General features: G+C 48.6%; 1 protein-coding gene across 4 annotated transcripts in view; it reads right to left on the bottom strand.

Moving 5' to 3' along the window:
* The window catches only part of ARHGEF25 (Rho guanine nucleotide exchange factor 25), a 75,522-nt gene extending 62,376 nt beyond the window's left edge, over window positions 1-13,146 (bottom strand). Inside the window, exons 1-2 of one of the 4 annotated variants that reach the window (XM_079966690.1) lie at window positions 13,122-13,146; window positions 8,061-8,205 (exon numbers count right to left, since the gene is read on the bottom strand). In XM_079966690.1, coding sequence (XP_079822816.1) covers window positions 8,061-8,169 — 109 coding nt within the window. In that variant the 5' untranslated portion in view covers window positions 8,170-8,205; window positions 13,122-13,146. Of the gene's footprint in view, window positions 1-8,060; window positions 8,206-8,916; window positions 9,212-12,021; window positions 12,124-13,004 lie in introns of those variants that run through there. The other 3 variants (XM_079966687.1, XM_079966689.1, XM_079966688.1) reach the window with 3 other exon arrangements.
* Between the last annotated feature and the right edge of the window lie 365 nt (window positions 13,147-13,511).

The following is a 13,511-nucleotide window of genomic DNA, read 5'->3' as shown; positions in this document are numbered from 1 at the left end:
CCATTGACCTCAGCTGCAACTATGAACTTGTGCTTGAACTTGCTTTCCTCTCCTCCCTCCCATTCTTTTTTCCTTGTGTGTCATGCCTTTTTAGACTGTGAGCCTGATGGCAGTCTTAGTACTGATTTTTGTTAGCTGCTCTGAGAGCCTTTTTGGCAATGGGGTGGGGTATAGATGCAGTTGAATAAATTATAATTCTGGATATAAGCACTCTGACAGTCTTAGGTACTTGCCTCACCCTGTAGCCACATTTGCAAGGCTTATATTTGCTGCAGCAGCAACAAAAAATAGTGCAAAAGATTAATTTCCAATATAAACATCCAGAAAAGAATTAAAGGCAATCCACTATCAATAGACAAGTTTATCATTGTCAACAATATTTTTTGATAAATGATACAAAGGAGAGTAAGAGCAAACACAAATGGGGGGAACCAGAGAGCCAAACAGTTTTCTAATGTTCATATGCCCTTAAGATTAACACAGTATATGGCAAGTGATTTATATAAATATAATACATATAGCCATACATCATCCTGAGGTTTTATATGCTAATGATTCGTGAATAAACTCCAATTCTCAAAGAGCTTATTATATGCTCATCAGTCGTCACTCCTCAAGCCTTTTATATGTTAGTAATGCTATGTCCCTGATCATAAACTTATTTTGGTTTTGTATTACATAAGCTGCCATGGTTTCTTGGAAGGTGCTAAGAATGATCTGTTCAGAAGCTTTATTCATCTGCCTCCTTCCCCTTCCAAACTAAAATTCCCAGGAGGAAATGAATGTTAAATTAATTGGGTGGATGTTAAATTAATTAGGGAAAGGAAGGAGGCAAGGGAGAGGACCAGGCTCACTGGAGCCAGAATGCCACTGGAACAGGAGAGTGGCTGAATGTTTGCAGATCTGGATCTCTCACACACGGTTAGATCTGATGGCAAATCAGCTTAGATAGAGGGCAGCTTTCCCCAACCTGGTGTTTGCCAAATGTTGTTGGACTCCAACTCCCATCAGCCCCAGCCAGCATAGCAATGGTCAGGGATGACAAGAACTGTAGTCCATCAACAACTGGGGAAGAGTAGATAAAAAGAGCACAGAATAGTGGCAGAAACAGGAAGCAGAGCAGCAGTGTGTGTGTGGATTGTACATCTGCTGTGGAGGCAGGGCAGGAAGGAGAGTGGCAATCTTTCATGGACATATGTCAATACACTTTTTTTCTAAAATGCCCACCAGGTTAGCTTTGGTAAATGGGGAAAACAGAGTCCAATCAGTTTGTAGCAATACTAAGCTGGCTGTGCAGGAGAATATCCTTGGGGAAAGGGACTGAGCCACACACATGTCATCACACCCTTATGCTGTGCAGATACTCCTGTTTAATCTGTGTCCAGCATGCTCCCACTGAGCCGTGAACTCATGGCGTTAGCCCCAATCCACATCTATCCTGTAGTTTCTTGAAAAATGCTATGGGACCGCCTCTCCTGGTATGCCCCAGAGAGAAACGTATGGTCTTCAAATAAATACATCTTGAAGGTCCCAGGCCTCAGAGAGGTTAGGCTGGCCTCAACTAGAGCCAGGGCTTTTTCAGCCATGGCTCCGATCTGGTGGAACACTCTGTCACAAGAGACTAGGGCCCTGTGGGACTTGACATCTTTCCGCAGGGCCTGCAAGACAGAGCTGTTCCACCAGGCCTTTGGCCAGGGCACAGCCTGACTCCCTCCTTCGGCAATTTTCGCGGAGCTCTGGCCCAATGGTTGCCATTGGTTTGATTTGAGTTAATTTTATACCGAATGATTTTAGAGTGTTGTGTGGTGTTGTACTGTTGTACTGTTTGATTGTTGTTAGCCGCCCTGAGCCCGGCTTCGGCTGGGGAGGGCGGGATATAAATAAAATTATTATTATTATTATTATTATTATTATTATTATTATATGTTTTCCCCTCTACCACAAACCAGCTTTGATCTGATTTGAAAACATAAGCCATATGAAGATATCCACACCCCTTCTCAGGGGGGACAGACAGGGGGCATCCAACCGCACGGATGTGTAGGCAGACGTACAAATGAGATCTGAAACATTGGGAGGGGTGGAAACAACCTTGCCACGTACTAATACTAATATTAATAATTATTATTTGTTTGCTGCCCATCTGACTGGGTTGGGATCATCCTATGATCATCCTTTGATCACTACTGCTCAAGTGGATTAGAATATCTCAGCTTTGCCTTTTTAATTAGCTGGCTATTCTACTTTCCACTTGACAAAAACCTTCTGAAGGGGTGAGAAAAAGCTGCAGATAATGAATTCACTGGAAACACAACAGGCAGCAGCTTTGCTATCCCACAGCGATGGCCACCTGCTTGGATAGCTTCAAAAGAGGAAGGTGGTTAAGGCTATCAATGGCTACTAGCCATGCTGGCTGTGAACTACCTTCAGTATCTGTGGCATCCTGCCTCCGAATGCCAGAGGGCTGTTGCACTCATGTTCTGCTTGCAGGCTTCCCATAGAGACATCTGGTTGGCCACTGTGAGAACAGGATGTTACGGCCAGCAGGGCTACTCTTGTTCTTGTTTAGGCCACAGCAATGGTCAATTAAGGTTGCTTCTGGATGAGAAACAGAGCCACCAGCCCAGCTCCTGGCAGAACAAAACATTCCTCCCCAAGACCCTAATATAGAGTTGGAGGCCACCAGCCCTCTTCCAGGTTGTTGGAGTCTGGCTTACTTCATACAACAATGAATGGGTAGCCAATGTGATACCTTCCAGATGTGGTTGGACTCCGAACCCCATCATCCCTGACCATCAGCCGTGCTAGCTGGGGGTTCATGTGCAGGGCACATGGATCACAAGAACTTCCTTCCCTGCCCTCCCTCCCCTGGCACCCTAGACGTGAGAAACTTGTTAATAGCAGTAAGACTTGGCATTTACTGGAGAACCAAGGAAGGCAAAACACTCATGTTCTCACCTCTCTGACTGCCAAGCAGATGGAAGAGGCAGGGTGCCTGCCTCCACCTCCGCCCACTTTGGGGGAGGTCCGTAACCAAGTGGGTGGAGCATCTGCTCTGCATGCAACAGTTCCAGGTTCCACCCCTGGCATCTCAAGGTGGGCCTGGGGGAGAGACCCCTTTCTGAGATCATGGAGCCACTGCCAGTCAGTGCAGATAATACTGAGCTGGGAGGGTGTGGTGAGGAAGAGGACGGGGGGGCGGGATCCTGTTGCACAAGCAGACTTTGCTCCCAGAGTGCTGCACTGAATTCCACCCATAGCCTATGGCTCAGTGCAAGGCAGCTTCCTATTTTCATCTCTGCACATAAGACATCACTAAAGAGATGTAAATGGGCCTGGAGTATTCCTATCTTGTTTTCCCTTCCTGCCTGTTGTTCAGGGAAACCATCCTGGAAGCTGTTAGTTATTCTAAGAACAAATATTCCACAGCCAGCTGAAGCTTTCGCTCCTTCTCCCCATTCCTCCTTGAACTGACTCTTGCAGCTGCTCTCTTGCTTGGTCTTCCTGCCTTTTCCATCAATCCTTTTGCCTCTGTTTTTAATTATTCCACTCGCCACTGCTCGTTGCTACGATCAAGTTACTCTTTCCTGAATTTGTCTCCCTCTTTCTGTCTTCATTCCCTTGTTCCCACTGGCTTAGCTATCCCCCCCAGCCGGCCAAAAAAAAATATATTTTTCTATGCCCCTTCTCCATCCTTTGGAAGTCTTGGGCCCCATAAAGGCAGAATCAAATCCCCGATTCCTTGACTGCACACTTTATCCCTTGCTGCTTGCCACTATTAGAACATCCTCTCCCCTTTTGGCATGGGTCTGGCTCCTTCCACTGTGCAAAATCCCATTTAAAAAAATAAATGGCTCCTTCCCTTCATCTTCCTCTAAACTTGCCCTTTTCCAAACACCCCCCTCATACAACATGTTTTACTCAGAATGTAAGCCTGAGGGCAGAGCCTGCTGTGTCTTTTTACTTTGTTTTATGTGCGCTGCTTGGTTTATAGAGGTCCCATAGAAAGGACAACAGCAACAACTTCTTGATGGTAATAGACCTTGAATGCCAACTCCTTGATATTGCTTACCCGCTTCATCCACACAATTGCCCCCACAAGGTGGTTCACTAATTTTGCCATTCTAGACAAGTCAGTGTTCATGAAATGTTGTTTTGCAAGAGTACACAGCAGACATGAGACCCCAGTCTGGATCACACCCTGGTGAGGGATAAGTAGGCTTTGGTTCCTTGCCTGCCCCCACTGCAGTCCTCATCCGGATCGGCTCCCACTCCTATGATTTACTCTAAACAAACAAACAAACAAACAAAAACAAACAAACAAACAAACTTCCACTTGAATTCTACTTGCATGTATTGTGCTGTGTCTACTTGGACCAAGGTTGAAGGACAGAGACTTGCTCCTCATGCATCCGTGGTTCACAGGGTATGGGAATTCATTTGATTGTGCTTAAGAACCTCTTAAGACCCCCATCTTGATCAACAAATGGACTGGCCCACAGATAAGACTGAGGCACGAACTAGCTGGGTGGAGCTCAACCTGTTCTGGATGGGGTTACACTCCACTTCCGTCACTTGAGGCAAGTGGCCTTGGTGGCATGGAGTGCCTTCCATCAGCCTCCTCTGATGGCCCAGCTATGACCCTATCTGGACAGCGATAACTTCACCTCGGTTATCTATGCTCTGTAACTTACATGTAAGGTAAAGGTAAAGAGACCCCTGACCATTAGGTCCAGTCGTGACCGACTCTGGGGTTGCGGTGCTCATCTCGCTTTATTGGCCGAGGGAGCCGGCGTACAGCTTCCGGGTCATGTGGCCAGCATGACTAAGCCGCTTCTGGCGAACCAGAGCAGCGCACGGAAACGCCGTTTACCTTCCCGTCGGAGCGGTACCTATTTATCTACTTGCACTTTGAAGTGCTTTCGAACTGCTAGGTTGGCAGGAGCAGGGACTGAGCAACAGGAGCTCACCCCGTCGTGGGGATTCGAACCCCCGACCTTCTGATCGGCAAGTCCTAGGCTCTGTGGTTTAACCCACAGCGCCACCCACACCCAACTTTTAGGTTAGAGTAACTCTATATCTGGTGACCCCACAGCAGTAATGGGAAGCCTGTGGGTATTCAGATGCTATTGAACTACCATAAGCTCCAGGCAGCATGGCCAACAGTTAAGGAGTAGAGTTCAGCAACATTTGGAGGGTCACAGTTTCCCCCCATCCCTACAATAAAGGCTCACCTACTTATCAGGAAGAACAACTCACTTGCACTTCCATGCTGCCCATTTCATTGCCACCAGTTCCCCTCTGTCCCCATTTCCTCTTCCCAGTTCCATGTTGTTGATTTGTCCTTTCCACAGTCTCAAGCGGTACACAGCATGTAAAAGATGTAAAAAAAAAACCCTCCCTGATATATCATCTCAATTAGCCTTCAGTCTATAGGAAAGCAGCAATAACACAATGGCAACGCATGACACACAACAAGCCCCTTGCCAATATGAAGGTGTTTGCTGCATGTTCAGGAGCACCAACCATTTCAGGCAACACAGCACAGCATAGCAGATGACCCAGGAGGGGGATTTGGATTGCCAGGATGATCAGTTACCTTTACTGAGACAGTGCTGGCCCAGGGGCAGCCTGCAGCCAACTTCTATCATTATTTTTCTTACTCATATTTCCATTACGACTGGTCACTTGGGACAAGCTGACAAAACATGTATTTATGCCACAGCATGGAAACAGTGTGGGGAGCAGCTTTTAGGCTATGAAGACACAAATGTAGGGAAATCCCTTGAAGGCAATCTCCAAAATGATGCTCTGAGAGTCAGATTAATACACTGCAATATCATTCATACACGATTTAGGGTACAACTAGACCACAGGGCAATTAGCAGAGATGAGGGTTTTTGTAAACTAGGGAAACAGCATGGGGGTAAAGTATTAAATCTTCCTTTCTGCACAGATCTCCCACTGTCATGTTTTATTTGGACCATAGTGGCAAACTACATATATGTATACCTGTCTATAACAGCCCATCAGTTTTGCTTTGAACTTAAAAGCAACCTGGAGAGGCAGATGCTTTGAATGGATGCTTTGCTGGCCATTTCCAACTGGAACATATCCCCCACCTCCACCGCTTATCGCATGGCAGGATTCCAAATGTCGGTTTGCAAAGACACAGGAAGATGCCTTGTGCAGAATCAAAGCCATTTGCCCGTCTAGCTCAGAAATCTGCGCCAGAGTTGGGGGGCCTGTGACCCTCCAAATACTGTTAGTCCACAACTCCCACCATCCTTGAGCTGGGAGTTCAGCAACAACCAGAGGGCCACAGGTTCCCCATCCCTGCTTCACACTGGCTGGTAGCAGCTCTTCCAGGTTTCAGACAGGAGCTTACCCTACCTGAAAAGATCAGGAATTCAATCTATGACCTTCTGGGTGCAAAGCAGGTCCTCTACCATAACCTGGAGCCTCTTTTGGGAAAAGGACCTTTGGGGAAATAACTGCTCTGGAAAAAGTGGCCAGGGGAAAAGTTATCACCCAGCTGGTGCCTCTTAGCTTCAAACTGCCCTCCCCAGAGCTGCTTTTCTCCAACAGAAACAGCTGCTTGCATGTATCTATTTATTTCAAGCATTTTTACCTCACCCTTCAGACCAAAAACAAACAAACAAACAAATAGCAGCTTATTTAGCATTCATTCATTCATTCATTCGGTTTATACCCCACCCTTCCTGCCAGTTAGGCCCAAGGGTTTGCAGATCAATGAGGCCCAAGGTTTGCAAAACACAGGAAAGGTCCTGCCCTGGCTAAGAGGGTTCCTTCACACTTCCGCTTGCACCCTGCCTAGAAAACATGGGTCCAAGTGGTTTTCTGCTTGATCCTCTAAATGTCAAGGGAAGAACCACTCTTTCGTGACTGGTTACCCCACCATCCTAGGACCAGCTTCAGATCTGGCATCCCACCAAAAAGAATCTGTTTGGGAGGTGCTGCAGCTCAGTGCCAGTTCCCAGGTTCAAACCTCCAGGAAGGGCTGAGAATATTCCCTGTCTGGAACCCTGGAGAACGGCTGCCAGTCACGGTGGACAATTCTGGGCTAGATGGACCAGGCTAGAAGGGTCTGATTCCAGTGATGGAGACTGTGATGCCATGCTTGCAAAAGGTCAGAGCCCAGCACCTCCATTTAAAGGAGCTCAGGCAGGGGGGCTAGAAAGAGCCTTGGGGAACCACTGCTATAGGCACAATAGACAGCGCTAGGCTAATGGCAATGAATGCACAGCTGCTATTAAGGCCCACTCATGGAGGAAGCAACCCAGGGAAGCCTGGAGCGGCGCACATGCTGTGCACCCAGGGGTGGGGCTAGCCGCTCACGGGGGTGGGGCAAGCATCCCGGGGGGCGGGGGCGATGTCACCACCCTCAGGGATGACACCCGGGGTGGGCCGCACCCCCCTTCCTCCGCCAGTGCTGGTGGCTCTGGAAAGAGAGAACATGCCTTGAGGCCCCTCCAGAGTGGTGGTCTTTCACAGGTGTATTCAGCAACGTGTCATTGATGTAATCACAGTGCATTAGTGGAACCACTCCACTTTATTAGATGCTGTGTGATGCCTCCTCAGTGCTACCATGTTATTGCCATCTGGAGGGGCACTTTTGCACTACAGCACAACCCAAGCACGCTGAAAAGAAAGAAAGAAACCACAGAAGCATTTGCAGCATGAAACCTTACAGGATTTCAGCAGCAAGCTAAGGGACACACATTTATTGGAAAGGAAGGCTTTGGTCCGTCCCAGTAAACCATATTGAACGCACAATAAACAGGGGTGATGGAGCACAGTAAGATAAGGTTAGCAGACGTCCCCGTTTCCCAGGGATGGTCCCCGGATTTACAAATCAGTCCCCATACAAAATCCATTAAAGTTGAAAAGTGTCCCCGGATTCATTGACAAAAATCTGGTAACCTTATGGTAGGAGAAAAGGAAATGGCCAAGCTGCCTCTTTCCCTCAGCAGCCCTGGAAAGGCTGGGGAGCCAGCTTAACACTGGACAAAGCATATTCATGAGACAATGATGCTCACCTCCTTCTGTGGCTTGGGCTTCAGGGGCCGCATGCTGTACTTCCACAGGCTGCTCTTCCCTGTCGTCCTTGGAGGAAGCCTCAGCGCTGCTGCTGGCCTGGGGCTGCATCTCAGCTCCCTCCTTTTGGGAGCAGAGGTCTGGCAGCTGCAATTAAGCATAGGCCGGGAGGGGGGAAACAGTTCAGGTTTTTAGGGGTGGATGTGTGCAAGCTGTTTGTTATGGGGAGGATCAGCCTAGGTCCTGGGATATAGATCACAAGCTGGAGAGCAGCCACTAATGGGCATATTTTAGATGCAGGCAATTAGCATCGTTTGCAGATCATTTTCATTAGCACAGAGGATGCCAGAACTACAGTTGGCAGACATATTGCACTCATCACACCATATTCTTATTCAAGTTGTTTGTTGTTTCCCACAAATGAGAAAAATCTGAGAGCCTGGGGAAGGGAAGGGGAGAAACTTACACAGCTTTAGACATAATGGCAGCTGAAAAACATGACGGTCTCATTTCTTTTCCAACTCATTTTCAAGCATCTTCAGCTGTGAGGACTAGAATCTTACATTTAAGAGAATCAGAGCAGACAAGGAAGCTGGGATTCTCAAAGCCTTGCAAAAGGAGACGTCCAGTCCATGTTTTATATTATGCAGATGGTCCCAGTTGGGATGAGTGTGGGGAAAGGGAGCTGAGAAAGAGGTCTTGCCCCACAGAGATTAAGAATGAACTCTCTTTTCCCTCTGAATGAGAGAGGCCTATCAGTAGCTATTAACTTGAAAGTTAAAAGGCACACCCAAGTTTTGAGAAAATATACTTCTGAATACCAAATGTTGACGATAAACAACAAGGGAACGCCATTACCTTCAACTCCTGCTTTTAGGTGTCCTGGACGCATTCATCTGGCCACTTTAGGAAGCACTGTTGAACTGGAACCTAGCTGGTCTGGTCCATCTGGTCTGGCATTCTGACACCCCAATGGCCAACCAAAAGCCCACAAGCAGGACCGGAGGGCAACAACACTCTCCTGCCTGTAGTCTCTAGCAACTGGTAGGGGGAGGCAGATGTCCTCTGAAGCCTGGAGGCACAGGAGCCAACTCCTACGGGCAGAGGTCTCCCCAATAAAATATTTGAGTGGGCCTCCCCTCAAGGGTGATGGGCGTTACCATTCAAATGGTGTGTGTGTGCCTATCTTTTGCTCTATTATGTGGGGCGGGGCCTACCTGCCCTCCCTCCCCATATTTTATTCAAGTTGGCACTCCTGCCTGGAGGTAATATATACTGTAGCTACCATGACCAGCATCCATTGATAGCCTTATCTTACAGGCCAAATGGACTTTTGGCATGACTGGGTAGTTTGTAATCACAGATCTGAGGCTTTCGTGTTTTATAATGCTCTTTGGAGTGAGAGAAGGAAGTCAGAGCCCTAGAGTAGATTTTTGACTAAGCGACTGGAAGATGGTGTGTAGATACTGGGAAGTACAAGAGGTTTTTACGGGTAGATAAGAGGAGAGCAGAAACAAGAGGGTAAAAGGAGGGCAAATAGATTTCGGCCAAAAATATTTTATTATATTTTTTGTTAAACAGTGAGCAGGATAAAAACTGAATCCATAAAAGGCTTAGAAGAATGGAAAGGTCTTTGCCTGGTGCCAAAAGGACAGCAAAGTAAGCACGAGTGGACCTCTCTGGAGTGTTCATTTCACAACTGAGGTGCCATCAATAAGAAGGCCCTGCCTGGCAGCCACCTAACTCGCCTCAAATATATGTGGAAACCTCAAGTGAAAGTGGTGCAAACACGAGAGGAATGGCTCCAACTTGTTGGACTCCAACTCCCATCGGGCCCAGCCAGTGTGGCCAGTAGTCAGGGATGCTGGGAATTGTAGTCCAAGACAACTGAAAGGCCACATCCCTGAGCTGTAGCTAATATCCATCAACAGTTGCATCACCTATGAATTCATGACAATCTAAGCCAGCAGCCACCACACCTTGTGGCAGAGAGTTCCAATAAGTTAAATGTGCATGGTGGGCAGGGGCGGGGGGAATAGTTTACAGTATTCTGCCTGTCCTGCAGTCTATTGCCAATCACTTGACTGTGGTACCCCTTTCACTGTTGTGGCCTCTTTCTTGGGATTTGACATCTCCTTCAAACACCTCCAGATTAGAATGACCAGATCCGAAGAAGGACAGCACTCAGGATAGGACTCCTCTATCTTTTAGCCATAACAAGTTAGTATGCCTGCGCACCTGTTAAAAGTTACAGAAGCTCCTTTGTCTCTTGCCACCCTACACCATGTAGCCTGAGCTGGCCCTGCCATTAGGCAGAGTGGATGTGAGCACCTCAGGCGGAAGATGCTGGAGAGGCATCAGGGTTCTGGCATGCAAGTAAGCCTATATAAAGCAACTGTGCCCTTAGAGAAGCATGTGCTCCACCCCATGTTCCATGCTGAAGGGTCACTGTCCCATCCAGCAAAACTCAGGTGCTAGAAGACACCCACCTGCATCATCACATCAGGCTTGCAAACAGCCCCTCCCCACAATCTGGTTATCCGCAGTGAGTAAAAGTTCTCCTATAGGTGACTACCTGGGGGAGAAAGTTGACTTCTTTTCTCCTTCTGGCCAGCAAAATGCTACAGATTACAGATTCCATGCTGATAAACCAGTGTGTGTTCATCTGCGACAGCAAGCAAGACATGGCTGTGCAAATAGGCTAGGAAAGATTTCTGTGAGCTAGTAAAGTGCTACCATGCAAGATGCAGTCCACTAAGGGGGGTGGCCTTCAGTAACTCAGTGGACTTCAAGGATGTTCTCCCCCACCTGTTGATACAGAAAGGGCCTTTGGGCAGGTGTCCTCAGCTGTTGGCTTGGCTTACTGGCCAGACATAATCTGCAATTGCTGCTCCTTCCCCTGAACATTGCAGTATGTAGAGAATGTCAGAACAGGAGAGGTCTCTCTCAGTACCTGGAGAAGACCCCTGGACCAGCAGTTTCTTACCTATTCAAACTGCATCACAAATGAGAAGCCAGAGCTATCACCTTGGCCAACTGGAAAGCACATTTGTCCTTCGGAATTTACTGTACTTTCGTCCTTCCTCTCTCTCCCTGGTCACATCCACGCCATGCACTGAAATCACAATTATATCACTTCAACAGTAATGGGGAGTCCTGAGAACCACAAGGGGCACTGTTTTGTTTCAAAGGGCGTTGACCTCTCACTCTCTAACAAACTACAATCTCCAGGATTCTCCAGGATGGCTAGAGTGGTATAATGGTGCTTCCAAAGTATTACATAAATGTGATCTCTTGCTCGATGTCTGCACACCATGGGCTACTGTCATTAATGCGAATCAGAAAGTGAAAGAGAGTCAATTTGAAACTGAGAATACATTTTAGTCAATGAAGAAACAATGTCTCAATGACAGGCATGGGTCCCCCCCCCCTTTAAAACGCTCCATTAATAAAAATGGGTCAAGATGCCCATGAAGTGTGATCTACCAAGAAACTGGAGGATCCCAGTGACACCAAACCCCCCCCCCCATCTAAAGGGCTCTCTAGCCAGTATAACGCCAAAACCCCCACTATAGACAGTTCAGAACAGGGGAGGCCGGTCCCTCAGGGCAAAGGGGGCAGTGCCCCAACAACCTCAGTCTGCCCTCCGCTAAGCCGCCACCTGCCTGCCGTCCTCCTTGCAACCAGGAGGGCCCTTTCCTGACATCTTCCTTCTCCTTAGTCTCTGCATTGCCCTTGCAGAACTCAGCAGGGAGGACAAAGGGGTCAAAACAAGAATGAGTTGGCACTGCTTGTCATTGGCTCTGGCCCCACTTAACTGCTGGGCTCCCAACCTTCCAGCCCAACAAGCGCCATCCACTGCTGATTCAGAAAAACCCTACAAAACCCCCACTGTACTGCACGAAACCCACAGAGGCCACAGAACACTGTCCTCTGCTGTGAAAAGCCCTCCCAGTAACTTACCAGCCTCGTCCAATGCAGCCCATTTAGTTCTGCAAAGACTGGAGATTTCCAAAGGGAATATATATATTTTTAAGCCCAACCTTCCAAGCTTTACTTTTCCACTCGAGCTGTGCTTGCCCCACCCTGCAGCACTGCTCCACCCCACACCCCACAAGCTGACTTTTCCATCCCAGACTGAGGATATCAGCGCTGGGGGTGGGGGAGGCACAGCTCCAGCCTGGAGCAAAAGATCAGAACAGAAATCCCCAGAGAGCACATTGCCACATCACAGGGGCCAGTAAGAATCATTAAATAACAAGGGAGGGGGAATGGGAAAACTCACCCCAATGCCTAGGGATCTCAGCTTAGTCAGAAGCAAGGAAAACAGAAGGCAGAGAGAGCCTCTCGCTCCCTCGTCCTCAGGGCTGGAGGTGCCTGGAGGATTGAGAAAGGGCCCTAGGCAGGCAGGATTGGGAAACCTTTGATCTGGGGCCAACTGCAGACTTTCAAAACTAGCAAACAAACAGAAGTGTCTATCTGCACCACAAGGCACCCTGACACGCCTCAGCCAAGGGATCAGCAGAGAATGTTCCTTTGGGGATGCCTGCGTGCTAGGTGCTGTACAAAAGACCAGATGCAACATATTAGTTTCTGGCCAGGGAGTTTCAGTTAATGTATAGCTACCAAGCCTCTCTTCCACACTGGGCCTGGTGAGGAGCAAAGGGTTTCTGACAGGACCAGCCTGCTTTGCTGGGGAGCTGTTTGCCATCCCTGCCACCCCCCACCTTTCCTCAAATGCACAGTCAAAGCACGGCAGCAGAACCGCCTCTCAAGCACGGCACTCCTTCCTGGGCAGACCTCAACCAACAACAGATCTGACCCACAAACAACCCTCGAGGTGCATCCATCTCCCGCCTCTCCCAAACATCCTCCGCTCTGCAGTCAGGTCTGCCCCTTTCCTTTCCTTGCCTCGCTGCCTTGGCCAAGTCTTCTTTCCCCCTTACCCACTGTTGGCTGGGTAGCGCCAGCGATGTCAGGATATCCCCCATTGCCCCCAGCATCTGGTCCGTGCGCCCCCCTGCCCGTGGTGGGGTTTTCATGATGCAGCGGGTCCCGCTCACCTTCTCCCACCGCCCTTGGCTTCAGAGCCAGAGGCATGGAAGGGAGACAGGGAGACTGGGAGGAGACTGGGCACCCTGCCTGTGTGCTGGTGCTGGGACAGCCAAGTAAAGACCAGTTCCCAGCCAGCCCGCTTCCAGCTACCATAACTTCCCTGCTACAATCTGCTGCTTTCCAGCCGCACCCCTCCCTGCCTGGACTCTAAGCCCTTTATCTCTTTAACATCATCCTTATTTACACTGGGAAGATCCAGCCTCCTAGATAGCAATGGATTAGGGACAGGGAGGGGCAGAGAGGACACTATGGACAAAGCCTGAGTGCACAGCCATGGCTGGAAGCTCAGTCTATATATGGGAAAAAATCGATAGCGCTGTGGTAGAGGGAGAAGCAGC

This window comes from Podarcis cretensis (assembly GCF_951804945.1).
Source record: "Podarcis cretensis genome assembly, chromosome: 2".
Classification (NCBI taxonomy): Eukaryota; Metazoa; Chordata; class Lepidosauria; order Squamata; family Lacertidae; genus Podarcis; species Podarcis cretensis.
This window is presented reverse-complemented; position numbering and strand designations above follow the sequence as displayed.